The sequence below is a fragment of the Dama dama genome, chromosome 9, assembly GCF_033118175.1.
Source record: "Dama dama isolate Ldn47 chromosome 9, ASM3311817v1, whole genome shotgun sequence".
NCBI lineage: Eukaryota > Metazoa > Chordata > Mammalia > Artiodactyla > Cervidae > Dama > Dama dama.
The window spans coordinates 48,334,603-48,362,378 of record NC_083689.1 but is presented as its reverse complement, the minus strand read 5'-3'; the positions used below and the strand labels follow the sequence as shown (position 1 = coordinate 48,362,378).

At 46.7% G+C, this 27,776-nt stretch overlaps 1 protein-coding gene across 3 annotated transcripts in view; it reads left to right on the top strand.

The window, feature by feature from the left end:
• The window catches only part of VDAC1 (voltage dependent anion channel 1), a 30,436-nt gene extending 3,844 nt beyond the window's left edge, over window positions 1-26,592 (top strand). Inside the window, exons 1-9 of one of the 3 annotated variants that reach the window (XM_061151304.1) lie at window positions 1,830-1,925; window positions 12,584-12,656; window positions 13,195-13,244; window positions 14,135-14,287; window positions 14,382-14,434; window positions 20,068-20,295; window positions 22,855-23,005; window positions 24,652-24,709; window positions 25,654-26,592. In XM_061151304.1, coding sequence (XP_061007287.1) covers window positions 12,590-12,656; window positions 13,195-13,244; window positions 14,135-14,287; window positions 14,382-14,434; window positions 20,068-20,295; window positions 22,855-23,005; window positions 24,652-24,709; window positions 25,654-25,745 — 852 coding nt within the window. In that variant the 5' untranslated portion in view covers window positions 1,830-1,925; window positions 12,584-12,589 and the 3' untranslated portion in view covers window positions 25,746-26,592. Of the gene's footprint in view, window positions 1-1,829; window positions 1,926-12,583; window positions 12,657-13,194; window positions 13,245-14,134; window positions 14,288-14,381; window positions 14,435-20,067; window positions 20,296-22,854; window positions 23,006-24,651; window positions 24,710-25,653 lie in introns of those variants that run through there. The other 2 variants (XM_061151305.1, XM_061151306.1) reach the window with 2 other exon arrangements.
• The last annotated feature ends 1,184 nt before the right edge of the window (window positions 26,593-27,776 follow it).

Here is a 27,776-nt window from a genome sequence, read left to right as displayed (position 1 = left end):
TACCTAGAGGAGCCCCAGAAGCATGGGGCATTCTCCCCAGGCTGAAGGTCATGGAAGGGGGATTGACACGGAGGTGCTGGGGGGAGGAGCACCTTGGACATTTGATCCAAACGTCACACCTGGGCTTTACTGACCCTGGCAGGCAGCTGCTCCTAGCTCAGGTAAGGTTTCTGGAGCCCTATCTTCTCAGTCTGTCCTGCCTGCCTCCCTGAGGTCTTCTTGTCCCCAACTCTGCCTCACTGCACTGGTGGGTGACTCAGAGGCTTTCTCTGTCAGACCCTCTTCCAGGAGTGGGCTGTGGAGGTGGGGACGGCCAGGTTGGGGAGCCTGGAGTCCCCAATCATGGAGCAGATCATGGGCCTGGGGAGAGCTGTGGCATCTGTCTTCTATTCTCCAGCACCTCAAGGGGTCCAGGAACTCCTCCTCATATTTTCAGTAAGACCTTAGCCCCTACAGGGGCCAGGGCGCTCTGTTCTTCTCCCCACCCCCACCCCCGCCCCCAGCCCCCTGCCTAAGCTGCCTTCTTTCTCAACACCCCAGGACGATGTAACACCACTTGCCACTTCCAGCATTGAAACCGCCGCTTTTTCCAGCAGCCTGACCTGATTGTCTCTCCCCACGCCCCAGTTGCCTACTCCTTTAATCTGTGCCACAGCTGCTTGTGAGCGAGTGTCCTGATTCTATAGACTGGCACCGCCTCCAGGGGGGCCCTGGACGCCTCAAGCCTTGGAGAACGTCTGCTGGCTGAAGGTGAAGGATGTGCAGAATTTTCACCCGGCTAGGAATTCATTAATTCTCGAAGTCCGCTAGGGGTGGGTCTCGCAGGCCTGGTAGGGAAACTGCGCACTCTTTAACCACGCCGGGAGGGGAGGCAGGCCCTGCCTGGTCAAGGGCTGCCCGAGGAGCCCTCAGCTAGTCCGCGCGCCACTGGACTCAGCAGAGGACATTCTTGCAAAACGAGATTTACTTTTTCATTTCTCAAATGCGAGCGGTTTAAACTGTCTGCCCATCTTGAGTGCATGCTCGGCGCACGGGGGTTTTCTCGGCTTGCTGTGTTCCAAGCCCCTGCCGGGATCCGGATCTGCGAGCCTAGAGAGGCAAGAAGCGGGGTCGGAGGCGCCTGAAACATTGTGTCGGGGGCTGGGAGCCAAGAGCCGAGGAGCGGCATTCGTGGGCGCTACTCTGTATCCGCGCCGCCTCTGGAGCCCATTATTCTGACCACAGCTGTAACTGCCCTCAGGGGCTCGGAACCCGCTTTAACAGCCCGCGCGGGCTCTGCTGGCGAGGGGTGGGTGACCTGGGGGTCACTTCGTCCACCCAGGCCAGGCCGTGGTCCAGCGCCCCCCGCCACATCAAGTCCCGGGGGAGGGGGTGTTGTCTCCCAGCCCTGAGGCCGAGCAGGAGGCCCAGAGCCCCGCGTGTCTTCCGTTGGTGCAGAGGACCTCGGCCACTGCTTAGCTAACCGGAAGACCCCTCCCTCCCTCCCCGAATCCTTCAACCCGGCGAGATTTCCAGCAGGGACGGCCGGCGCGGGCGGCGACAAGCGTGTCTCCGCGCACGCACACAGCCCAGAGCACGTCAGTCCCACGCCGTCCCGCCGCCCTGTGCCCGGGCGCGCGCAGGCAATCACGCGTTCCCGCTCACGCCAGTGGGCATAGCATCCGCTGCGGGCCCTGGGTGGGGGTGGAGGGTTGCCTGAAAGGTCGGCACGCGGCTCGGGAGCTGGAAGCGGACTCGCGCCGGACCGGGGCGGTGTCCCGGGAGGGCCCAGGGGGCGGAGCTCGCGGGCCGGGCGCGCTGGGTCGGGGCGGGTCTGCGCCGCCGCCGTCCGCGCCGCCCCGCCCTCGGCCCCGCCGCTCGCTCCGTTCCGCCCGCTGCAGCCCCCGCCGTAGCCGCCGCGGAGCCCCACTGCCAACGCTCCTGAGGTAGGCGCCGCGGAGAGGGGCCCGGGCTTTGCCTGCGCCCTGGGTCGCGGGCCGACCCCGGGGGAGCTGGGGAAGGAGACGGTGCGCGGAGCGGGCGAGGGCGAGGGGCCCGGGGCCCGCCCGGGGCAGGGAGCGGGAGCGGCCCGCGTGGGCCTGGCGGGTCAGCGGCGGGCAGTGCAGGCCGCGCGGGGCGGGCGGGCTGCGAGCGGGCCCGGGCTCGGGGGAGGGAGGCCAGACATTCCGAGGCGCCTGCGGCTGGGGACCAGAGCCTGCGGGGACCTGCGGGCGGAAGGGCACGGGCCGCCGCGTGGAGGCCCGGCCGGCCGTCGGTCTAGGTGACCTTCCTCGGAGGCGCCCTCTGGCCCTCGATCCCGCCAGCGCGGGTCGGGCAGGGGCCAACCCGCCACCTACACTCGCCGTGCCGGGCTCACTGACCTGTGCGAGCCATACTGTGGCCCCGATCGTGGTCCCGCGGTCCGGCCCTGCACGCCCTGTCGGTTCTACGCCCGGAGAAGCTGGCCTCCGGCACTGTCCGAGCGTACCAGCGCCTTTCGGGAGGAACGGGAGGCTGACGGTCGAGTTAGGCCGCGGCGACCAGGGCCGGAGCTGGGGCCTGGGTAGAAGATTAGGCGTTGGAAACGGAGGTCCCGCGGGGAGCCCTATGGTCTCCTTGGCCTTAGGAGAATTCCTGCCTGATTCGATGGCTCATTCATTCACCGAATGTAGTGGTGCATTCAGGAAACTGGTTCCGAGTCCTTTGGCTTTAAGGCCGACAGCATTAGTGACTTGTCCAAGGTCACACAGTGGGGAAGAAACCAAACCTCAGTTTTTTCATCTGTAGAATGGAGCAATCATCCCTCTTCTTCACTGGGTTTATTGGGAAGAATGAGTTGATTAACTTCCAGTAGTGAGGAACAGTGCCTGATATGGAGAAGGCCTTGAAGGAAACCTTGACACTTGCCCTTGAGGCTTTTTGGCGGAATCTAGCCCAACCCCTGCAGACTGTTTTGTGCTACATGGTGCTCTGGAACGGGTTCAATAAAGGTAGCCCCTGTTATTTTAAGCATTATTATTACACATTTGTGTGCCAGGCATTGAGTAACTTTCAGGATAATTCATTGAAAAGCCTTTAAGTTTACAGACAGCCAAGGTCAGGCTGGAGCAGGAAGTTGAATGTGGCTGCAGACTTGGGCTAAGCCTAAGCCTGTTCCACCTGAGGCCTGGAGCTGCTGAACCTGCCTCCCCTCTCCAGGGGAAATAGGGAAATGAGCTCCTCCTTTGCTTAATATGCTGTTGGTAAGGCCAGGGCACATTGCCCAGGGTCTACCTTCTTTCCATCCCAGCTCTGAACTGAGTTCCTACAGGGTCAGACTTAAGCCTGATGCAGCTTTGTTTTCAGTGCCTGGAGTGGTGCCACTTGGCATTGGTAGGTACTTGAGAAGGGTCTGTGGGGGTGAATGTACTCTTACTTTTTATCCAAAGTAGTCTCACCCTTTTTGAAAGAAGGATAGTTTTTTTTTTTTTTTTTTTTTTACCATTCCAGCATGTGACTTATAGTAGGTGCTCATTCAGTATCAATATTTGTGGGATTATTGAACGGTTATATGTAGTGGCTGCAGGCCCAGCCCACAGTCCCTTGATCATGGACATCCTCTTTGAGGGACACACATCTCATTCACTTCCAGAAGACAGCCTTGCCTAGCAGAGTCACAAATAATTAAGGAGCTACAGCAGTGTGTACAGCCCTAGAGCTGTGAGAGGCAAAACTGTTTCCTAATTTGAAATAACTGCTTTGAACATGTTATCCTCATTCTGCACCTTTCCAAGTCCTTTGGGAAGCTTATTGAATTGATGTTTCTGGCTTGTGGGGGAGGGTGACGTTGGTGAAGGGGATTCTCCTAAAGTCTGTGGGCCTGGTGCCTCTTCCCCCTCTGACGGTGAATGGGTCAGAGGCTTCTGCTGGAGTTGTCCTGAATAAAGTTCTTGACCCTGGAGTTGGAGGCTGTTCTCTGTTGATTACTTTATTTCTGCTATTCTGTAGGCATGGGCTATTTGTAGATAAACAGAGGGGCTCAGGGGAGGACCAGGAGTGGGGAGTTGTCTGTGGATCTCTGGCCCCATTGGATGCTAGGCAGATGTGGACAATCACCTCCAAGCTGGTGGTCATGGGGGATATTCACCCCTACCTTTACTGGTAAGATGCTTCCAAAGTCCATTTAGCTGTCAATGGGGATTTCTCAAGGAGTGACAGCTTCAGCAAGTGAGGCACAAGTGGCTGGGAGTTAGCCCAGGCCTGTAGGCAGCCCCTCGGGTGCTCAGGGTGGCCACTCCGGTTGCCCCTCAGTCGCACTTGGGCACAAGCTTCCATTTCACTGCCTGCTCTCCCAGGACTGAGGGTGAGTGGGAATCTTAGCTCTTTACCTGGAACTATGCTGGAAAGCGTCCTGGGGAGCAGACTGAGCTCATGCAACACAGCTCTGACAGGAGCCCCAGGGTCTAGTACAGGCCAAGCTACTTGCTCCTTCCTCAGTTTCTCTACTGTAAGAGTGTGATGATCATCGTTTCAGCCGTTCTTTATTGAGGGCCTGCTCAGCACCCTCCTGGCCGGTTGACACATGAACTGTGATGTTGAATCCACTGCCCCCCGAGCCCTGGGAGAGGAGTGCTGCTGTCTCCGTTTGGTGGGCCGGGAGGCTTGAGCCCACGGTGGTGGGATCACCGTCCCAAGGTCACACAGCTCAGTGGGAATGGTGTTGGAATTCAGGGCCTGGTCTGGCCAGCCCCCAGTCCTGGTGCTTTCACCCTGCAGCTGCCCCTCCAAGGTGCCACCGTGAGGAGCTAATAGATTTGCGTGCCTTTCGAGTGGTAGGCCTTGCTGTCCAGAGGGGAGGGGACACTCTTTTACACACTGATCAGTGGGTGTGTACCTGGGTGGGTGGAGGTTAGCTGTCAGTGAACAGCAGGCAGTGGAGTCACTCTGTTTATTGCAAAGGCAGTTGGCTCAGGGTGTTTGTCAGGAGAAGGGTCAGTTTTTTCTTGGGATGAGGAGGGAGGCGTTCTTCCGGGACCTGGCTGGACAGTACTCAGCTAAACAATGCCTCATTATGGTTGGGGAGGAGTCTGGACCCTGTGATTCAGGATGACCTTTTGGCAACCTGCCCAGCAGCTGTAATTATGATAGGAAACATATATAGTGACAATCTTAGATGAATACTGCCTGTGCCTGTTACATATTTTCTGGGTACCAGCTACTGTGTTGTTGTTTAGTTGTTTCTGTTCTAAGTTGCTGCTGAACTAAGTGCTGTATACCAGCGGTCTCATTTAGTCCTTGAGAGGGATGCTGAGTCAAGTCCTCTTACCCTGTACTGGAACTGAAGAAAAATGAGCTGCAGATAGGTTATGACCTGCCTAAGATCTCAGAATGAGAGACTGGTGGTGGTGTAGAATTGGAACTCAGGTGTGCTGGACTCCCGAGTCTACCCGCCCAAGCACTGTCTGTTTCACCCCCACTGGGGCAAGCCAGGCAGCAGCGAACCTCCTGCTCAGGCAGGAGCCCCAGGTGCTCCTGGGACCCAGACCTTGGCATGACACCTGCCAGCCTTCCTCAGGTCTTCTCCTCTTGATGGGTGGGCAGGCAGGGTGTCCCCAAGTCAGCTACATTCTCTTGAGGCTTGTGGAAGGCTGTGCTGGTGGTGGCCCAGCTTCCAGGGTGTTTTAAAATAGAAGCAACGCCTGGAAAGCCTGGTTGTCCTCTGTGAGACAATCATGGAAGGGTGGGGGGGAGGGAGGACAGCTGCGCTGAGAGCACAGACCTCCCTGAGCCCGGGCACTGCTTCGCCAGCATCCCGGAGATCCAGTCAAAGCCATTCTCCTGGGCTGCCTCTTCTAGTGAGAAAGTGTGGGGTAGGCGTGCAGCGAGGCTCCTGATGGTGTTGGCCTCACGTGTTGGTTTTCAGAGCAGCTCTGGCCTCCTCCTGGGGAAGTTTCTTTTCCTGGTCCCCAGAGGTTGGAGGAGTTGCTTTTGCTCTAATCCCTGGCTGGTATGATGCTCCTCTTATAGGCTGGCCCAGTTCTGCCCTCACAGATTGCCTAGAATGGTGTTAGAAATAGCAGAGCTGCGACTTCCCTGGCAGTCTACTGGCTAAGACTGCGTGCTTCCAATGCAGGGGGCCTGGGTTCGATTACTGGTCAGGAAACCAGATCCCACATGTCGCAAGGAAGATCAAAGATCCTGAGTGCCACAACTAAGACCCAGTGCAACCAAATATATAAATATTAAAAAAAGGAAAAAGAAAGAGCAGAGCCAAAGGCTTTTGTACAATTCTCCATTCCTAAGGGGAACCAAAGATGGTGATGCAGATGGTGATGATTGTGTGTGGATTAGGGACCTGCGGGAATCAGATATACACTCCCATGGGGTAATTAAAGAAAGCATGATGAAGGGATCATTTGCAAAGATGTGGGCAGAGTATGGGGGACCTGAGAGGGAGTGTGGGCCTCTGGGTCCTTTAGAACCAGGAGGGGGCCCTTTGGTAGGAGGTGTGGCCTTGAGCAGAAGGAAGTCACTGTCCACCTGAGGCCCAACAGGGAAGGGTGAAGTTGAGGGGGATGAATACACCAGCTTCCCTCTCCCATCTTCTGCTGGTACCCCCTATTGGCTGAGCCTGCCCTGCAACCCACATGATCAGTTCTTGGGGCACAGAGCAGGATGGAGGAGGAAAGCGCATCTGGAGGGGCACCCAGAGAATATCTAGAACAGTGGGTTGTGGCTACCCTACCGTTTATTGAGTACTCACTGTGTGTCAGACAGTTCTAGTGTTCTATTTACCTTACTTAATCCTTGCAACAACTGCAGTAGAAAGACTATTGTTAGCCCCATTTTATAGATGAGCAAAATGAGACCCTAGGCGTACACGTGGCTTGTCCAAAGTCACACAGCTAGAACCTCTGCCAGTCTCGTAGCCCCTTCCATTAGTCACTGTGCCCTGCTACCTGGGTACTCAGGTGAGTGGAGAAATTCCATGGCAGGTGACTCTTGATGTTTAGGTCCTAGTCCTCTTATACCCTTGTCATTGAAAATACCGTCTCTTGACTCACTGGGTGTTACCTGTGTTCAGAAGCTTTGTTCTCAGCTGTTCCTGCGTGAGCCCTTTGGACCCGTGGCCACCCTGCTCTCCGTATCAGCCACTGCAGTGGTCATTGGCTCTCTGAGGGCATCAAGGCTTTGCTGCCTGGATCCTTCCAAGGGAGCTTCTGCGGAGAAAAGAGCATACTTCAAAGTGGGGGATTCTGGTGGGTGCCTGATGTGGGGAGCCAGCCCACCCTTCTCCGTGGCATCTGAGGGCCGCCCTGTCTGTGTGATAAGCAGTGACAGGCTGAGAGGGAAGAAGGAGGCTTCTGAGTCAGTGCCTCAGGCGCATCACACACACTGAAGTTAGGGAGCTCTGCCCTACTCCTGCCTCTGGGCAGGGTGGCCAGAGCTACAGCGGGTCACCTGAGGGTGGAATGTGCCCGCCACAGGCCTTACCTGTTAGCCCTGCCACCTCTGTGATTTAAATCTCTTCCTGGAACCAGTATTCTAGACACTGAAAGAGCTTTTCCTTCTGGTACTTCTGCTGCAGCAGCCTTTTGCAGTGTGACTTGTGGCATCGAGAATGCAGCATGGCTTAATTTCAGACACATTTGTTAGGTTTTTAAATATTCTGTTCTTAGAAAAAAATTATCAAGTGCCCAGACAACTTAAGTGATTACATAGAATCAAAAATGAAAATGCTATTTTAATCTCACTCCTTTCCTAAACCCCTTTTCCTTTCTAGAAGCAGCTCCGAGGTAGCCACAGTAAGTTTTCCTTCAGTCACATGGAGTTATATATATTCTGTGACTTGCTTTTTTCATTGACCTGTTAGTGGCTTTCTGTGCCACCGTGTGGAAATCTCCCTCATTCTTTTTGATTACCACGCGGTGTTCCTTAGTTTGCAAGCGTTGTAATTTGTATTCATTTGTTTCTCTGTTGGTGGACATTTAGGTTGCTTCTGGGTACTGTGTTAAAAAGAAGCCTGCAGTGAGCGTCCTCCTGAGCATTGGGTGCCACTGCAGGTGTGTTCCTAGCAGTAGAATTGCCACTAGAATTACTGCAGGTCCACTTGGGCGCTGCCCAGCAATGGGCTTCTCAGGGACTGTACTGTACTATACGCTCCTACTTGGTGAGAATGGAGTGATCATTTTCCTCACCAGCAGTAGATACTGTCATTTATATTTGTGTGAATCTGTTGGCTGAGTGAGCTTCCCTGGGAAGCCCCCACTCTTATTATTTTTGCCTGGAGAATCCCATGGATAGAGGAGCCTGGCGGGCTACTGTCCATGGGGTCGCAAAGAGTTAGACCTGACTCCCTGGCAGCCACCCCTGCCCACCAGCAAAGCCCAGCAGAGGTGATGGAGCCCATGTCGCCCCCTGCAGACTCCGTCTGAGCACGCATGCCCGCCCCGCCTGTGGTGCTGCTGCAGCTTCCCAGTGGGGGGAGCTCCTGCCTCCTGGTTACATTCTTTACTTAGTCCCTATTATCAGACACTGTTTCCTTTTTCTCTACTGAAAAATACTTTGATGCTTGCTGCACATTTACTCATTAAACAGACATTTATATTGAATACCTGCTATTTACTAGGCCTTGGCATGTTTGTACACATAGCCTTTTCCATATTTTGGATAAATGTGCGCATGCCAGGCTCTGGGATGCTTTGAGTTCAGTGGTGTGATCTGGGGGTAGGTGTGCATTTTTTAGGGGTAGTGGGGTACTGGGAGCAGAGAAGCTGTCACTGTCCTGTAGCTCATGAGTCCCCCCAAGATGGCGGTTACATAACTGTTATGCAGACCATGCTGGGCGATATACTATCTCTCCCCTCTGAGCTTCCAGTATGGGCTGGCTTTTCATTCCTCAGCTGGAGTGGAGCTTGCATAACCTGTTCAAGGTCAGTCAAGGAGTGTTGGGTAGGTAGGCTGACAGGCAGTGGAGGGGAACCAGCGATTCCTGTCTTTTGGTGTGACTTATTTGTCTTTCTCAAAGTCATCAGTGACTACAGGCAGGTCTGCTCAGCCTGACCTGGCCATTTCTTGCTTCCCGCTTATCTTTGGGAACCATGCTCCCAGGCTTTGCCTTGAAGCCATCACCCAGGTAGAGACCTGGGGTCTTTCCTTCCCCTTCTGATTTCCATCTGTCCAGGGCTGGCTGCCTGCCCATGTCAGAATATCCTGTTTGGAAGCTGAGCTTCTTATAACATTCTGTGTTTCCTGTGTACAACCTTATATTTCTTCTTCTGTATCCACTGCAGTGTGTTCACCACCAAAAATTTAGTTTCTATCTGTCACCATATAGTTGATCCTTTACCCTCAATCCCCACCCCCGCCCACCACCCTTTTCCCTTCTGGTAACCATGACTCTGTTCTCTGTGTTAGTTTGGTTCATTTATTTTTGTCTGTTTTTTTTTTTTTTGCATTCCACATATGAGTGAAATCACAGGGGATTCAAAGAGGATATGTCCCTCCAAGATGGAGGTTACATAAAAGTCGTTTCCGTCTGACTTATTTAATTTAGCATGATACCCTCAAGGTCTGTCCATGTTGTCATAAATGGTCAGATTTCATCTTTTTTTTTTTTTCCAGTGGCTGAGTAGTGTTATGTCACGTGTGTGTGGATGCACACACAGACACATACATACACACACGTGCCACATCTTCAGTATCCATTCAGTTGTTGATGGGTTTGTAGGTTGTTTGCATTTCTTGGCTGTTGTAAGTAGTGTAGCAATGAGGATAGGAGCGCACGTGTCTTAATGAATTAGTGTTTTTGTACTCTTTGGATAAATACTAGAAGTAGAATTGCTGGATCATGTGATATTTCTGAGAATCTCCATACTGTTTTCCGCAGTGGCTGCGCCAGTTTACACTCTCACTGGCAGCACTTGATGGTTCCCTTTTCTGAAGACACTTGGACGGATGCTGCTGCGGAGACAGATGGGGAGTGGTCTGGAGCCGATCCAGGTGGTGGGAGGGGCCAGGGCCAGGGTTCAGCCTGCAAGTCAGTGCAGGCAGGCTGTTCAGTGAGAAAGCAGAACGCTGAATCCTCTCCCCCTCTAGTCCTGGCCTGAGAAAGCATGGGTGGCAATCATTATTTCTACAGTGAGATTATTTTTGAAGCAGGTGCTGAGAACTGTGTTGGGTGCTGTTTGCCGTTGTAAGAAGGCTGAGCTCAAACAGGCGGAACTGCTTCAGTCCTATCAAATAAGTGCAGCAGGAGACAAGAGGTAGACCAAGAGGAAGACCGCAGGAAGGGCAGAAGGGGCAGCTGCAGCCACACAGTTGCAGGGAGCCTTTGGCAAAGACGGCGTCAGGGTCATGCCCTCCTTGGCGGGTGTTACCTCAGGCTGAGGAGCGGGTTTGGCTCCACTCAGCCCGTGGCTCCTGTGCACCCTCCCTGCCAGCTGCTGCGCTGGGGACGCAAGGAGAGCCTGGTCTTATGTGCGCTCGCTCCGCCATCCCACCTCTTGTCCTGGATGGTAATCTCCTTAGTGGCCACTTTAGGGTGATTTTTGCTGTGGGTGGAGTGTGTTTTGACAGGTGGCTTTGCTTTTCATCTTTGGGGATTAGGGATAAGCAAGGGCATTTGGGCAGCATTAAATGATGAGTGTTCTGCCTCTTTCCTGAGGGATGGACCAGTCCAGATGTGAAAGCTGCGTGTGCCTGGTGAGGTGGGTCCTGGAGCCAGGGGAGGGTACTTGGGGAGGCTCTGACCCTTGAGGTACAGGGGGTCTTAGCTGACCTGGAGATGTTGGTACTGGACTGCTCTCCCTGTCACCCGGCTGGGGCTGAGTTTGTGGCCCAGCTGGGGAGGGGACAGCACTGAAGAGGGATACTCTGTCCACTGATAACTGTTAGTGCTGGTGTGTGTGCAGAATGTTCGGGGCCCTTTGCTGAGGCATTCTGCACGTTTCCTTGGGGCTCTGATACCTCAGCCTTCAATCCCTGGTGGTTTCCTTGCTCCTCCTGGGAGGAGCCCAGGCCCATCTGTGGGCTAAAGCAGGGAGGACCTGGTGGTTGGATTCCTGGTCTGTCCCTGGGGTGGGTGTGCCTACGGGGCTCGTTTGGGGTGAAAGGGAAACAGATTAGGAGAGGGGAGTCCGCAGACTTGGGAAAAAACCAGTCTAAATGTGTCTTCTCCCATGTTCTTTGTGCCCTGATCCTAATGTGGACTGAGTTGCCTTTGGTTCCAGCCTGATCATGTGCGAGAAATAACAACAGCAACAAAAATAGGATCCCGTAAACAGCTTACTGGGCTGCTCCCCTCTGCTCCAATACAAAAGGGAGTTGGGACAGAGCTAGCAAAACCTCTGAAAAAAAGTAAACTAGGACTTGGACCACAGTTTTATAATTTAAATTGTGGAGGCTTGCAGGTTTGTTTTTTAAACATTATGCTCATTGGTTCTGTGTGCTCCTTGCAGTGTCTTTGAAGTTAAGGCTTTGGTCAGGCTGAACTTCCACTTGTGATACTGCTTCCCTGGGATCACTTGGACCACTTTTCATTGGTTTCCCACTTAACCAGGAACATGCCCTGTGTGATGTTTATTTATGTGGGTACATTTGTATGTGACTTTACATGGGGTGTATGCAGTTCCAGTTTGATAATTTAGGTGTCCTGTATTTAAAATAGATACATCTTGGGTCACTTGAAGTTTTGGCCAGTTGAAGCTAACAATTTTGGAGATGGAAAAGATGCAGAAGATAGTGCTTTCACAAGTTCCCCTCTCCTCCTGGATGGAGCACGGGGTGTGTGCTGTCCAGATTAGACTCTTAATTATGGGTACATAATGTGTCAGTGTGGAGGCTCCTGGCAACACAGCGTGGTCCTTATTTGAACTTATTTGAAGTTCTTGCCTTCCTTGAACACTGAGGTGCTTAATAAACGCTTGTTGACTGACATACTGATACGCATCAATCCCAAGTAGTACTTTGATAGTTGGTTTTAAAAATAAAGTCACATTGACACTCAGTAGATGTTTGTTTGAATTAAATTTGGGAGGGGTGTGTTTGCATTTCCTTCCATGGGAAAAAGTTGCTTAGTTAGGTAGGTAGGTTTTACTCTTTCCTCTGTGAGGAATATGATACTCTAAAAGTGGGTTCCCATAAAATGCAAATGTTTTGTGAAACGTTGAGTCCATTCTGACACATAGTAGGTACTCCATAAATATTTGTTGAATGAATGAAATCAGAATTGTTTGGAAAATATGATACTATGAAATGCCCTGATTTCTATTCAATGTATTTAATGTCCTAGCAGTCAATATTTTTTAAGAAGATAATGTCTTGGCAAGAGTCCTGCAGTTCAGTAAAGTAGCTGGCTCATGGGAGTGTGTCTTTGACAATCAATTCATTTAGCAAATACTGACTGACTCCTGCCATATTCTGGGCCTGTGCTTAGTCCTGGGGATACCTAGGAGAGGAGGTCTCCAAAGTCAGACTGGTCTGCTGTCAATAAAAACCTACTGGGTGTTTCCACCTCTGGCCACAAAAAGAAGCAGGAGACTGCATAGGCTTCTTTGTCCACCCCTGGGGGAAAAAGGTACCTGCAATTTCCAGTGTGTTTATTATGGTGATTCTTTTATTATAGCAGAAGATGGCTGTGCCTCCCACATATGCTGATCTTGGCAAATCTGCCAGGGATGTCTTCACGAAGGGCTATGGTGAGTGTTACATGGAGTGGCCTTTCAGCTCAGAGACTGGGTTCACTTGTTTGGTATTCTACCCATCACAGTTTGAGAGACCTGGGTCAGTCAGTTCTTAGAATCTTCATGTCAGGGCAAAAAGATAAGCCTTCTATGGCTAGTCAAGCAGTTTTGATTGCGCACCCAGTTCAGGTAGGCTAGCGAATTGCTCAGACAAGTGGACCTTCTTGTTTCCTCTCCCAAGCGGGAGCAGGTCTGGGTGCCGCTGTGCTGGACTGTGGCTTCTAAATTTAGCTTGTCCTTAGGCTGGTGATCACGCTGTCACACACCTTTTTCTCAGACTCCGCTGGGACTGCAGGTGGGACTGTGCCTGTTCTGTCTGCCACTGTTCCATGGCAACCAGGCTCCATGGCAACCAAGCTCCACCCACAGAGGCAGGCAGCAGTAGAGACTGGTGCCCTCTGCACCCATGGCATTTTTAAGATTTCCTAAGGGAGGCAGAGATGCTGCTCTTGAGTTATTTAACCTATTAACAGTAACCATGTTCTTTCTTTAGGATTTGGCTTAATAAAACTTGATCTGAAAACAAAATCCGAGAATGGATTGGTAAGTTGTCTGGCCCACATGAGTATGGGTATATATTGTAGATCAGTAAATCATAAATAACTTCCATCTGAGTGGCAAACAAAGGAACTTTTCTGATTGTGGCAACTTGCGGTTGTCACATTTATTGTATCTTCTGTGGGATGGGTGGTCCAGGGGAACCAAGCCACTAGGTCCCCAATTCAGCATCTCTTAATATGAGGCAGGCCTCTGATTTATTTTTCCTTATGTATCTTATTTCAAAATTGACCAGTGTTCCATACCACATGATTATTTAGAAAAAAAAATTAGTAATGTCTTTTAGATTGTGCATGTGGTAATTGTCAGAAGGAAGAAGTTTTGGGTAGAATTACTGCAATGTCTGCTTTAGCTCAAAGCTTTTTCTCTGTGTGAGCCTGGAGACAGGATGGAAGGAGGACAGGAGGCCTTCCTGTCCAGAGTGAAGAGTTGCAGGGGAGGAAGGAAGCTGTCTCCTGATATAGAATTCTCCGTAAGATTCCTTTAGTTAGCGGATTCCATCTTTAAATAGTTGTTTAGTTGCAAAGTCATGTCCAACTCTTTGTGACCCCATGGACTGTAGCCCACCAGGTTCCTCTGTCCTTGGGATTTCCTAGGCAAGAATACCAGAATAGGTTGCCATTTCCTTCTCCAGGGAATCTTCCCAACCCAGGGATAGAATTTGCATCTCCTTTATCAGCAGACAGATTCTTTACCACTGAGCCACTGGGGAAGCCTTTTTGACACTTTAAATATCTAAGTCAATTATGGATGGAGCTTTTGCAGCCACACATTCAGGGTCTCACCTGTTGCATAAAGGAAAGTGCAGTCCATTTAGGGGTGGAGTGATGCAGAATGAAGTGCTGGCATGCAGGCTGTGACTGTCTTCTTTAAAGGAATTTACGAGCTCAGGTTCAGCCAACACCGAGACCACCAAAGTGACGGGCAGCCTGGAAACCAAGTACAGATGGACTGAATATGGCCTGACGTTTACAGAGAAATGGAACACGGACAACACGCTGGGCACGGAGATCACTGTGGAGGACCAGGTACTGGGCACGTGTGAAAAGACGCGGTTTGACAAGTGACATCTGCTGGCCTGTCTTGTGACTAAACCTGTGGGTGAATTTCTTTTCTGTTCAGCTTGCGCGTGGCCTGAAGCTGACCTTCGATTCATCCTTCTCACCAAACACTGGGTAAGAATTTCATCTGTTTTCTCCTTAAGGACTCTTAGCAGTGTTTTATAGAAAGGTTCATTCTGTGCTGTTTGTTATTGTTTTACTGGCCTCAGCTGAGGAGGCTGCAGGATTTCTGGTCCAGTGATGCTCCATTCCTTGTGAGTGAGGCTGCTGGTAATGTTAAGTGACCAAGGCTGTAGGGCGGTGTTTGGAAGCAGGGGCTAATGGGTCACTGTTGCCAGCCTCATTTTTTTCAGGCTGGAGAGCCCTTTCCCCAGCTTCCTACTTAGGGACACTGAGAGTGTGTGGGCTTAATTGCAAGGTGGCTCCTGAGGCTGCACTTTGCTGCTTCAGGCCCTCCAGCCACAGGCAGATTAGGCCTGCCTGTTGTTGAGGACCTGGGTCTTCCCTGACGGCTCAGCAGGTAATGAGCCATCAGTGCTGCAGTGCGGGAGACACAGAAGATGTGGGTTTGGTCCCTGCGTCAGGAAGATCCCCTGCAGGAGGAGAATGGCAGCCTATTCCAGTGTTCTTGCCTGGAGAATCGCGTGGACAGAGAAGCCTGGTGGGCTACAGTCCCTGAGGTTGCAAAGAGTCGGACGTGATTCAGTGACTAAGCACAGCACAGCATGGGAGGCAAGAGGATGTGCTGGTCTGCCTCAGCTCCCGGAGCGCTTCACAGTGGCTGAGGGAGTTGTTCTCCTCCAGAACACACTCTTGTTTTTTTCCACTCAGCAGTTGGGTCTTTTAGATCTGGGAAGGTTGTTTTGCACACTGATGATAAGCCTCAAGGGCGTGTATTGAATTTCATTTCTTAGTTTTTAAAAATTATGGTAAAATGCACATAAAATTTACCACCTCAACCATCTTTTAGGTGTGTGGTTCAGTGGCATTCTGAATTCCATTTTTTGCCATTTCATGTTATGTTCTTCTCTCTCTCCTTCCTTTTTCTTCTTCCAATGAATATTTATTAGAGGGAGACTCCCCCGAGTTCAGACCCTGTGCAGGGTGACCCCAAGGACTGGGCACACTGGGATCTTGCCTCTAGATTCTAGTCTTTTTATAATTTGATTATGGATGGCCTGAAGATGATTGGCCAGGAGCTGAATTGACCTCGTTCTCATCTCTCCTGTAGTCTCTCCTGCAGGAGCGTGGCCTTCCTGCTCGTCTGCTTACCCCCAGGCACCGTGACGGGAGCTTATCCAGAGAGACACTGACAGCGCAAGGGCTGGGGGATGTGCCCATGGGCTTGGATTTGCTGCTGAGGGCTCTGCTTGCTGCCCTGAGGTGGCACACTTTGGAATTTGTAGAGGGTTTTCTTACTGCCTGTGGGGAGTTTGCAGAGACGTCTCTAGGACTTGCAGTAATATATACATAACCGAAAAGTGTTGTTTTTTTGAAATTTAACTATATTTAACATATATAAAACTGTTGCACACATAGTGTACAGAATCCTCTTATATTCTTTACTTGCCTTCTCCTAATGTTAATACCTCATATAATTATCATACCAGCAGATTTGTTAGCTAATCTTTTGTCTTTCTGATGTCTTATTTCTCGGTTCATGATCTAGTTCAGGGCACTACACTGCTTTTAACTGCAAAGTTTCCTTCGTCTCTTCTAACCTGGGGCATAGTCTTTATCTTTTATGACTTTGTCACTTTCAAAGATAATTGGCCAATGACTTTGTAGAATCCTTCAATTTGGGCTTGCCTGATGTTTTCTCATGGTTAAACGCAGGTTTGCACTTGTGACAACCACAGACGTTGTGTTGTGTTCTCTCCGTCTTGGTGTGTGACCTCAGGAGGTATATGTTAATATGCCTCATTACTGGTGAACGGTACTTGCCTCACTTGGTTAAAGTGGTGTTTGCAGACTTCTCTGTAAAACTAATTTTTTTCTCTTTATAATTAACAAGTATCTTGTGTGGGAGATGCTTTGAGACCATGCAGATATTTAATTTTTTATACTTTGACTCAACAAGTATTAGCATCCATCAGTGATTCTGGCCTATAACAATTATGTTTGGCAAATGGTGATTTTCTGTTCCCATCATCCCTTCTACATTTATTGAGATTTTACTGTGAAGAAGAGTTCTTCCTTCACCACCTTTGATTTATTTGATCAGTTATTTGTATCAGTATGGATTCTTAGTTATTTTACTGTACAGATTATAATCCGTTACTATAATTTATTGTGTTGCTTGGGTTGTCCCAGGTATGGCCATTGGGAGTGCCTTCAAGTTGACGTCCTGTGTGCTTTTGACAAGCCCCTGTCGTGGATACTTCTTCAGAAAGTGTGCTTGTCCTTTTCTAGTCCTGCTGTCAGCCATTTCTCCAAGGAGCTTTGGTTCCTTTTATTGAGGAATGGTGTTTAGAAACCAAGACTGTGGGCACAAGATGTACTCATTGCTATTGGATATTTGAGGAAGGCTTTGATGACTTGATGAAGATTGGAAATGAAAGCTGTCTTTCCAAGTGTCTGAGGGGTACAGCCTGGGGAAGCATCCTGGCTTCCTTTAAGGAACTAAACATCACCACAGCCGGATGAGGCTGCAGACAGCCTTATCAGGACACTGGTACCTGCCACATATGAAGCCAGCTCATTAACCGCAGCTGAGTGTACCTCTCAGGTGCTTGTCAAATTAGCACCATTGTTTAAATAGCTTCAAAAGAATCCCAGTAATACCTGAAAGGGGAAAAGCTCCAAAGGTGTGGAATGCTGCCCTAGAGCCAAGCCTGGAGAGAAACCTGAGTCACTGCCCCAGCAGTGCGGATTCCCTGGGGACCTGGTGCCTCTGGCCAGAATCCATGGAGGTGATACATGAAGGCACCGTGTAACTGTCCACTGTGGCTGGTCCACACCACTGGTCAGAGGTCCGGTCACAGGTGTCGTATTTTGTGTCAACAGCAGCATTTTCCCAGTGGTTAAAAGACGCCTGCTATTTCCATGTCTTGGTTTCTCCCTCTTTCTAAATGTCAGCCTCTGAGCAGCTGTTTTTTTCCATCAGTTACCTGCTTGGTGCCAATTAGGTACATCGTCATAACCCAGGTTTCTTCCCCTAAAGAGCAGGTAGACCTAAATAGGTTTGTTTTCTTTTTTTCCTTTTGGCCACCCCATGCAGCTTACAGGATCTTAGTTCCTTGACCAAGAATCGAACATGTTCCCCCTGCATTGGGAGCATGGAGTCTTAACCACTGGACCATCAGGGAAGTCTCTTAAGTTTTTCTTATTGAGAGAGAGAGTTTGGTTGTCACTCCTTTTCTTCAAAGCTCCCAAAAATGCACAGAAGCAACTTGAACAACAAGTTGCAAGTTTCATTGTCACTAGGGAAGGCTGTTAGTTTTATTTTTACCTGTGATCTCTGAAATTTTGACTCATTGAAACTTGGAGTGTTTAATCTTTACATTTTTTTATTATTGAAAATTTCAAACATGCAAACGAATGCCAAAAAGTATATTATATCTTCATAATGTTCTCATCACTGAGCTTTTAATAATTATCATCCCATGGTCAGTCATGTTTAATTTATACATCCATAATCAATCCCTCTTACCCTCAGATTATTTTGAAGTAAATAACAGATATCACATAATTTTATCTGTATATATTTTAATATGTATCTTTAAATAAGATTCCTTTTGAAGACAGCATAACCACAATATTCGTTGTGAAAATTAAATCAGTTTCTTAATATTGTTAAGTCTAGTCTCTTCAGATTTAGCTGATTTCATGAAACTTTTTTATAGAATCACAAATTGTCCACACATAATTATAAAGATTGGTTCATATGGCCCCTAAATCTTAGTTTTTAAGAATCTTGTTTTTTTTTTCCCCTTGAGATTTATTTGTTAAAATGAGATCATTTGTCTTCTAGAATTACACATAAATTTTGCTGTTTGTATTCTGTGGTGTTGTTTAACTTGTCCCCCTGTCCCCCACATTTCCTGTGGATTGCTAAGTCTAGAGGCTTCATCACATTTAGATTCCACTGGGCAGGTGTGGTGCTGAAATATGCTTCCATAGGGATGTATACAGAAGTTTGGTTTTCTCTTTGTATGTTAGTGCTATTCATGACTACTCAAGGGGTTACAAATTGGTGATATTTCTACCTGTATCTTTCCTTCATTTTTTTAAGCTGGAATATTTCAGTCAAGAAAAACTCATCAACTCTGGTTATCTTGCAGTATAGTTAGTATAGGAAAGGTGGGATACATGTTTGGTGCCTTCTTTTTTTTTTTTTTTTTGGTGCCTTTTTTATTTACTGTTTTCAAAACAAATTCGTTGACTAGTCTTTAAAGATGACCAATGTGTATGTGTCTTGAGTTCATAGGTTGAAACATTTGATATACTTCAATCCATTGCTCATACTGTCCCATGTTTGAAACCCTTGGGAGCCTCTTCATCTTAGTTCTCAAGTCATTTTGCTCCAACATCGAGTTCTTTGATAGCTTTGATGGATGCTTCAAGCTCATCCTGCACCTTTCCTGCCTTAACTTGTAATCTGCAGTTTTCTGAGAAGTGTTGGTTCCTTTTAGGAGGGAATGGTATTTAGGGCCCACAGTCTGGGTGCTGGAGGTAAAGCTTTAATCTCAGTATGAATGAAGTTAGGGTGGACAGGGCTATGTGGTTCTTGGTCCTTGAAGCATACCTGCTTTCTCCTGTGGTCTCCACTGAAAGTGTTCTTGCTGTGGAAGATGTTCATTTTGCAGTTGAATGACAGAAACAATCAGGTGGAAATAGTCAAATTTTATTTGATAGATATGATCTTGTCTCTAATGCTGATTTTTGGTAAAAGGCATGATGATAATGTATTTGCAGGTAACACAACTCACCTGCCCTTCCTGAGAAATGCTGGGTCTTGTGAAATAGGGAAGGGAGGCACTGATCTGGTCATACATGCAAATCTGGGGTCTTACCCAGTCTACCAAGGCTTCCTGGCCCCTTATGACTGCAGGGCCTCAGGTTCTACCTCACTACCTGGTTCTCTGAAATCTATATTCATTGGAATAACATGGATACTGAATTAAAAGCCATCTGTTGAATTTACTTAGAAGGAATCTAGTATTTGTTTCTTTATTTACTAAGTGAGCCACATAGTAAAAGCTGCTGTTTAGGGACTTCCCTGGTGATCCAGTCAATGGTTAGGACTTGGTGCACTCACTGCTGGGGCCCCAGGTTCAGTCCCTGGCTGGGGAACTAAGATCCCACATCCTGTGGGATGTGATCAAAAAGAAAATTGTTAAAAAGGAGCTGCTGTTTAGATAGCTACCTTCATGACAGATTCCCCTCCCCCCTCAACAGATGTGGAAAATAGCAAAGATGCGTCTGTTTCATAATTACATGGTGGCACTCTACCTAATGAATGCCTGTGTAGGTCACTACGTTAAGCATAGGGAGACGACAGTAAAAATCACTTAGTGTTTCTTGTACAAGCCTGTGTTCTCACTTCATTAGGGTGGCATTTCTGCATTATTTTGGATTTTGGCTGAAGAGAGGTTGCAACAGCTGCTTGAGGACATCTGGGGCCCTGACTTTGCTTTCCTACCCCCCTACTCAAATAGGGATTAGTTTTTTAAAATTTATATTTCTGGCGTGGTTGTCATGAAATGAGTTAACTTCTGATTTTAATATGATTTCTTTTCCTTTAGGAAAAAAAACGCTAAAATTAAGACAGGGTACAAGCGGGAACATATCAACCTGGGCTGCGACGTGGATTTTGACATAGCCGGTCCTTCCATCCGGGGCGCTCTGGTGCTGGGTTATGAAGGCTGGCTGGCTGGCTACCAGATGAATTTTGAGACCGCAAAGTCTCGAGTGACTCAGAGCAACTTTGCGGTTGGCTACAAGACCGATGAGTTCCAGCTTCACACTAATGTGTAAGTGTACATGAGTGTGTGCAGTCTGGGGATTGTTGTTCATGATTTTTTTCTAAGCTCATTTTTTAATCACTGTGAAATGAGTTTGTTGGAATCAGATGAGCCAAATGGCCTACTAGTGTTTTTCCTGTTTCTCACTTACCCATTTCCTGAGGTGATGTAGGTTCTCCCTATTCTGTGGACAGTAAAATGTTGTCCCTGGTGCACACAGAAAGACTGACCACTTATGGCAAGAGCGTGATGTCAGTCCACAGGAGCATCCCTTCCCTGCAGCTTTACGGACACTGGCGGTCCTTTCATTTTAGTTAATAGGATGGGGGTGGGGGGTTGTAGCCCTCTCTCTCTGTATACTGCCTGAGAACCAGCTTGCTGTACTGAATGGAATGTTGGCATGGGAGACTAATTAGGAGATGATCGTCTCAGTTAAATACTGTCTTCTCTGTGTGGCAGTCCATTTAAAAGTTTATTAACTGGACAGTATTGTGAAGGGAAGAGAAAATTACAGGGTACGTTAGAGAAGACCCTTTGTAATCTAACTTGAGGGTTGAAATAGACTGCTGATTTAGATTGAAGGGAAATGAAAATTTCATCCATGATATCTCTGTAGGTACAAGAAACTAATGAGTGGTACAAGTTGGGTACAACTTTACCAGATTTCTTTCTTTCCACTAGAGGTCACTAAAGAAGTGACTTAAAATTTATAGACAAGTAAATGGTATTTGTAACTAAACTAGTAACATTTCTATTAATAAAAATTTGAGGATTTTTTATAATAAATTAACATAAAGATATATAGTAATATAAAAAATTAATAAAATGTGAGTCTTTTAAAACTAAAGGAAAACTTTAGAGAAAACTTTAAAACTGCTTTCAGAGGAAAACTATAGAGATGGACAGCCCAGTGGTTGAGAGAGGGGAACAGGGAGGGTGTTATACAAAGGGGTGGCACAGGGGAGTTTGATTGTGGGACTGTTCTATATCCTGGCCACACGAGTCTGTCTATAAAAACTCACAGAAGTGTATACTCAAAAAAGGTAAAAAAAAAAGTAAATTTTAAAAAGATAACATGCAGGAAAGTCATAGGAAAATATCACAAGCATAGAAGTATTTTTTAATTGAGAATTTTTTCTGATTCAGAAAGAGCTTCCTTGGTTTGGAATTGGGAAATTGCACAGTTCTAGGAAGAACAATGACTGTTAGCTATTTTCCCTATCTGAGCCTCAAGGTTTTCAATAAGTGGACATGGTTCATTTTTGGAACTGGCATGGAAACAGCTGACACAGCTAGTCTGGGTTGCCCTAGTCTTGCAGAGGCCCAGATGTGTAACAGATATTCTGTGTGCTTCCTACAGATGAATTCTGTGCAGTGACTTCCTTCTGTCTATGGTTTTAAGAGTTCAGTACAGGAAGGCAGTGTTGCTGGTTTTAGAATGCATTGAGAAATCTTAACATTTAAACACATTTAAGCCCAAGAAAATTTCCCTCTTTGCATCATACCACAGTCAGTCCAGAATCTATTGTGTTTGACAAGCTGCTGTTTTATAGCATACTGACTTTCTGAAGAAGTTAGATTCCCTATGAATCAGGTGGTGTCTGGGCTCTTCCTATACTTTTTGGCTAATTACAATATTGTAGTGGCTTTTGCCATACTTTTTGGAATTACAGTGTCTGACTGGCTGAATTTCAGGGGAGAACTTAAGAACTTAGAATGTGTTCTCTGAGCATCTACTTTAGGAGAGCGTATTAGTGAAGAGCAGAGTTTGTAATGAAACAGCAACAATTTTTTTTGTTGGGTTAGTGAGTTCTAGGCTTTTTGCTGGATTCCAAAGTAAATGGGCTCTGCCTTAACAGTTTCCAGTGCCGTTTCCACTGGAGACACCCAAAATGATGGAGCAGAACTTTGACATTGTATTTTTATATTAAAAATGTCAGGGAGGGGAAGAGGGTATTCCCAGAGGCTGGGAAGAGAGGAAACCCAGTTTGGCCTGCTGGGTTTCATTCACTCATTTTTGAAAGACAGAAACATTTTATAATATGGCAAGTTGCTCCTTTTCAGGGTTCACCAAGACTGTAGGTGTTGCAGCATGGGTCAACAGTACGCATGGGCCAACGAGCCTCAATTATAGGTTAGGTTCTTTTGTAATTGCTGTTCCTCCTACTGGCCGTGCACCCACAGCAGTGGATGCAGCTGCTGGTGCTAAGCACCGGCTATAGGCTGCCTTCGAAGAAATCACTCAGAATTCAGAATCCCACTGCCCTAGTCACTATTTTTATTTTAAAGAATATTTTGGAAGCAAACTTCAAGTTCCTTGCAGCCTGAGTAGTTGACTGAGTTGCCTTGCATGTTCCCAGTGATGTCTGAGATAGCTTTTACCTTCTGTGAACCTTCCCAACCCTGGTGTCTGTGCCATTCCTATCAGGCTTCCTGTAATTTGGTGCCTGTTTTGTGATCAGTTCAGTCCATTTACAACATTCCCATCCTCTGTTAGACTTGGTTAGCTTTGCCCAGCTCAGCCCCGCTTGCTAAGCTGCTTGGTATCTGTGCTGTGCTTATTTGCAGAAATGATGGAACAGAGTTTGGTGGCTCCATTTATCAGAAGGTGAACAAGAAGTTGGAGACTGCTGTTAATCTGGCCTGGACAGCAGGAAACAGTAACACTCGCTTCGGAATAGCAGCCAAGTACCAGATTGACCCAGACGCCTGCTTCTCGGTGGGTACCTGTGGAATCATGTATTGCTGAGACCCCACCTGATTCCTTAGGTTGCAGTCCTTTAGGGCTGATGGGAGTTCCATGCTTCGGATAGTGATTTTTCTCACTGTGAAAGGGTTTTTACCACGAGTAAAACAATAAGAGTAATAGTACTTACTGTGGGTGCCAAACACTGTATGGAGCCTATTATATGTGAATTACTGTATTTAATTCTTATACAACCCACTTGAGATAGGTGCCTTTTTAAAACTATTCCATCTGTTTTCACAAATGAGGAACAGGAAAGCTCAGAGCAGCTGAGTGACTGCCCCAAGGGCCGGCAGTTGCTAAGTGCTGGGGTTTGTGTTTGACCCAGACTGCCTTGCTATGGAGCCTCCTTCTCTAACCAGTCCCTAGTCCATGCTGCAGACTGTAAACCTTGAACCTAAGGTTTTAAATGTTCCTTTCCCCCTCAGTTTTCATTCTCTTGCCCTGCTCCTATACTGCATATTAAGAAATCAGGCCCTCTTATTGACTGACTGGCCTCTTATCTTGCAGACCCTGTAGCATAGCTGGTGGACCCTTAAATCTTGTTGAGCTCATCTCTGTTGTCACAGGGCACTGCCGGCTGTAGCCCTTTTGGGGTGGAATGAGGAAATTTCATGTTGCAGGATTCTTTCTGGGCTGGCTTGTGTAATTTACAGTCTCCTGAGATAGGAAGTGAATTTGGCTTCTTTAAGGTTAGGCACTTTAAGACAAAGGAAAAGGGGCCATGTTATTTGGAGGGCGTGGGCAAAACGGAACAGCTAGATGGGGCACTGCCTGCCTGGAGGCCTTCCTTCCTGTTTTCTCCTGTGGGAGATGCCAGGTCTAAAAACAGCGTGCGAGCGGGAAAACACGCACCCTGGTAGCTCTCGCTTTCGCCAGGACTCGATGTTCTCACAGCCTGAGCTTGCTCTGTTGACCTCTCATTTCCCAGAAGAGGGTCAGGGAGAGGCCCAGATTTCCCTACAACTCAGGCAGGAGAATAAGGGGAAAATTATTATTGACTCATTTGTTTTATTGATTGATTATTAATCAGCACTCACTAAGTGTAAGATTTAAGTTATTCTTAAGTAATTCTTTTGCTCCAAATATTCAGGTTTGTCTGTGCTGAATTTCCTTCATGTCATTATGGTTTTTGTTTCTGTTTTTCATGAAGAGAAAATTCAAATAATATTCTGCCACATAACAAAAGATTCATAACCGCATTTGATATTTGCTCTGTTTTTCCTTATCCCAACAAATAGATCTTGAAGAAGTCTTTTATAAAGAAAGTCTTTTATGTCTCTGGCCATAAATGAAGGTGTTCTCACCTGTTATAATTTAAAATTACAGATATACTCAGCATAAATGGAATTGGGTCACATACCATAAGGAATCAAATGTAAATAATAACTTCCTTTTAATTGAAAATTATGTTATCTCTTTGTGTTACTCTCTGAGACCTAGTTCCTAAATTTAATATATTTCATATTGAATTTAATGAATCCTGTAAACAAAGAGGTCATGAAAAAATAGAATTTGATACTGAAATCCAGAGTTGGTTAGTTAAAAAGCTCTTATTCAGTTCAGAGACAGTAACATGAAGTATTTAACATTTTCACTCTTACCTTTTCCTTGACTAGGCTAAAGTGAACAACTCCAGCCTGATAGGATTAGGATATACTCAGACCCTAAAGCCAGGTATGTATTGGTGAAATTAGCTGTCTTAAAACAAAATGTGGTGCTGGTTTGCTGCTTTAGGTTAATTGCTTATAAATAACTGTACAGTACATTGTAAATGAGTGTATATCAGATTTTATAGTTGAATGTTTATAAAGGAGTGCTGTCATTATAAAACATTTGGAGAACAGGAGAGGTGATAAGAAGGAGAAAAAAGGCCAAGGCTAACATATACTACATTTTTAGTTATTTTCTTCCATTCTTTGTCCCAGTGTGTACCTAATGCTTGATACTTATTTCAGGCAAGTTCTTAAAACCAGCCTACCGATCATCCTCATTGTAAAACTGGTTTGTAGGTTTCTTCTGCAAAGTTAGCTAGGCCAGTCCATCGAATTAATGTTACAGCTACAGGAAATAATACCACCTTGGGGTTAGTTTGGTTAAATTGGGGCTTTGAATTCTGGAGATCTAAGATTACATGATGGCAGAATCAAGCTATTCTAGAGAAAAGAGCATTTAGTTGTGTGTGTGTGTGTGTGTATGTATCTGTGTGTTTGTATCTGCGCTGTGAGTGGGAGCGTAAGACCTTGGAGTCTGATTCATAGCTGGGGTTTTGTTTCAGGGGGGCTTTTGCTAAAGAAGTTTACTGCGTGGTGCTGATTATACCGGGGATATTGAGAGGATAAAGGAAAGCAGAGTCCCTTAAGTGGATTTGGGTGAGCTGTGGAAGAATCATCATTGTTTTATCAGCTCATCCTAGGCTGCCTAGTCATTAGTCAGATGGTGTTGAGTAACAGGGACTGAAGAGCCCTGTGGTTTTGCTCCTGCTGATCACACACGGCTGGAACAGGTTTTGAACCTGATGTGGTGTCCCCAGTGTGCTGCAGTGATCCTCCTGAGCTAACCTTTCTTCTCCTTTCTTTTCTACTTCTCTCTTCCTTTCTTCTCCCTGATTTCTCCTGCAGGTATCAAACTGACACTGTCGGCTCTGCTGGATGGCAAGAATGTCAATGCTGGTGGCCACAAGCTTGGTCTAGGACTGGAGTTTCAAGCATAAATGAATATTGTACAATCGTTTAATTTTAAACTATTTTGCAGCATAGCTACCTTCAGAATTTAGTGTACCTTTTAATGTTGTATGTCTGGGATGCAAGTATTGTTAAATATCATGTTAGACTTCCAGGTTAAAGATGATTCAGCTTTAGGGTGTTACCCTTTCAGAGGTACAGAAGAAACCCAATTTCAAAAAAGGTCCTTTCAGCTGTAGACTTGGTGGGGAGCTTGCTGGCCCCACTAGAGATGTCAGGTTTCTTTTTTACCTAGAAATGGCTGCAAGTGGAAGCTGATAATTTGCAGGCACTTTGTAAATTCCTATTGAGTAATTGAATGAAATTGTAACTTCCTGAGAATTGAACCTTGGTTTCCTACCCTAACTGATTGAGGAGAGGCTCTTTGTTTGATGGTGTGTACAAACTTATCTGAAAGGGACTTTTTTAGGCAGGGACTTTTTCCACCTCCATCCATCACCTCTTTTACACAAAAAGTAGTCTGCAGGGTGTGGTAGCTCTTTCTTTTGTGCCATTTTGGGGTGGAGAAGTTGTGATGAAGCCAATAATTCAGGACTTAATTCCCTCTCACATTGTGTTTTTTTGCCCTTGCACCAGAGTATGAAGTAGCTTCTAAGAGCCCCAGCTGCAAGCTGGGAAGAGTCTCTGTGACTGTAATCACATGGTGACAACACTCAGAATCTAAATTGGACTTCTGTTGTATTCTCGCCACTCGAGTTTATTTTTTAGCAGTTTAATGGGTACATTTTAGAGTTCCATTTTGTGTGGAATTAGATTCTCCCCTTCAAATGCTGTAATTAACATCACTTAAAACTTGAATAAAATATTGAAACCTTATCCTTCTTTGGTTGTCTTTATTAATAAAAGTGTAAATAAACAGGGCATATGTTTGTCTTGTTTTTCAGCTTCTTGCTGTGGTTATGTGTGTGTGATATTTTTAGTTTTCTGTTGCTGCATAACAAATTACCACAAATTTAGTGGCTTAAAACAATACTTACTTATTTCACAGCTCTGTTGGTCAGAAGTCCAAGCACTAGGTACCTAGGCTCTCTTAAGATTCTCACAGTGGTGAAATTAGGATGTCAGCCAAACTGTGTCTTCATCTTAAGCTTGGGGTCTTCTTCTAGGCTCACATGGTTGTAGGAGAATTCAGTTGCCTTTAGTTGTAAGACAGTGGTTTCTATTGATATTTTGTTGCCGGCTATCAGCTAGGGGCTGCCTTCAGCAAACAGAGACCATCTGCATTGCTTGACACGTGGTCTCCATTTTGAAAGCTGGAACAGAAAAACTTCATCAGCAAATCCTTGCCACACTTATTTCCTCCAGAAGAGCCCAAACACCTAATTCTCAAAAAATTTTATATTTAAAATTAAGATATAATTGGCATATAACATTATGTTAGTTTCAGGTGTACAACAAATGATTTGATATTTGTATGTATTGTGAAATAATCACCATACCTGGATGTCCAGTTAACATCCATTACTTGTACAGAATTGTCTTTTTCTTGTGATGAGAAGTTTTTTCTTTTTTTAAAAATGTTTTTATTTATTTATTGGACATGTAGCATGTGGGATCTTAGTTCCCCAACCAGGGATCAAACCCATGCCCCCTCCATTGGGAGCTCAGAGTCTTAACCACTGGACCACCAGGGAAGTCCCTGATGAGAAGTTTTAAAACCATTAGTTATGGTCACTGTGCTGTACATTACATCCCTATAACTTATATCCTTTCAAGGGCTCACCTGATTAGGTCAGGTCCACTGAGGATAGTTTCCCATTAAAGTCAACTGTCCACATAGCATAACCTAATCACAGGAGTGCTAGCTCACATTCACCTGTCCCTCCCACACTCAAAGGCAGGGGATCATATAAAGGTATGGATCACTGGGGATGATCCATATATATTTAAAAATAACTTGTGGACTTCAAGCATTTACAAAACATCAACAGAATAGTAACTCTGCATGTGTATTACTCACCTTCACAGAATGTAAACTTTTTTCCTATTCAGTGATAAAT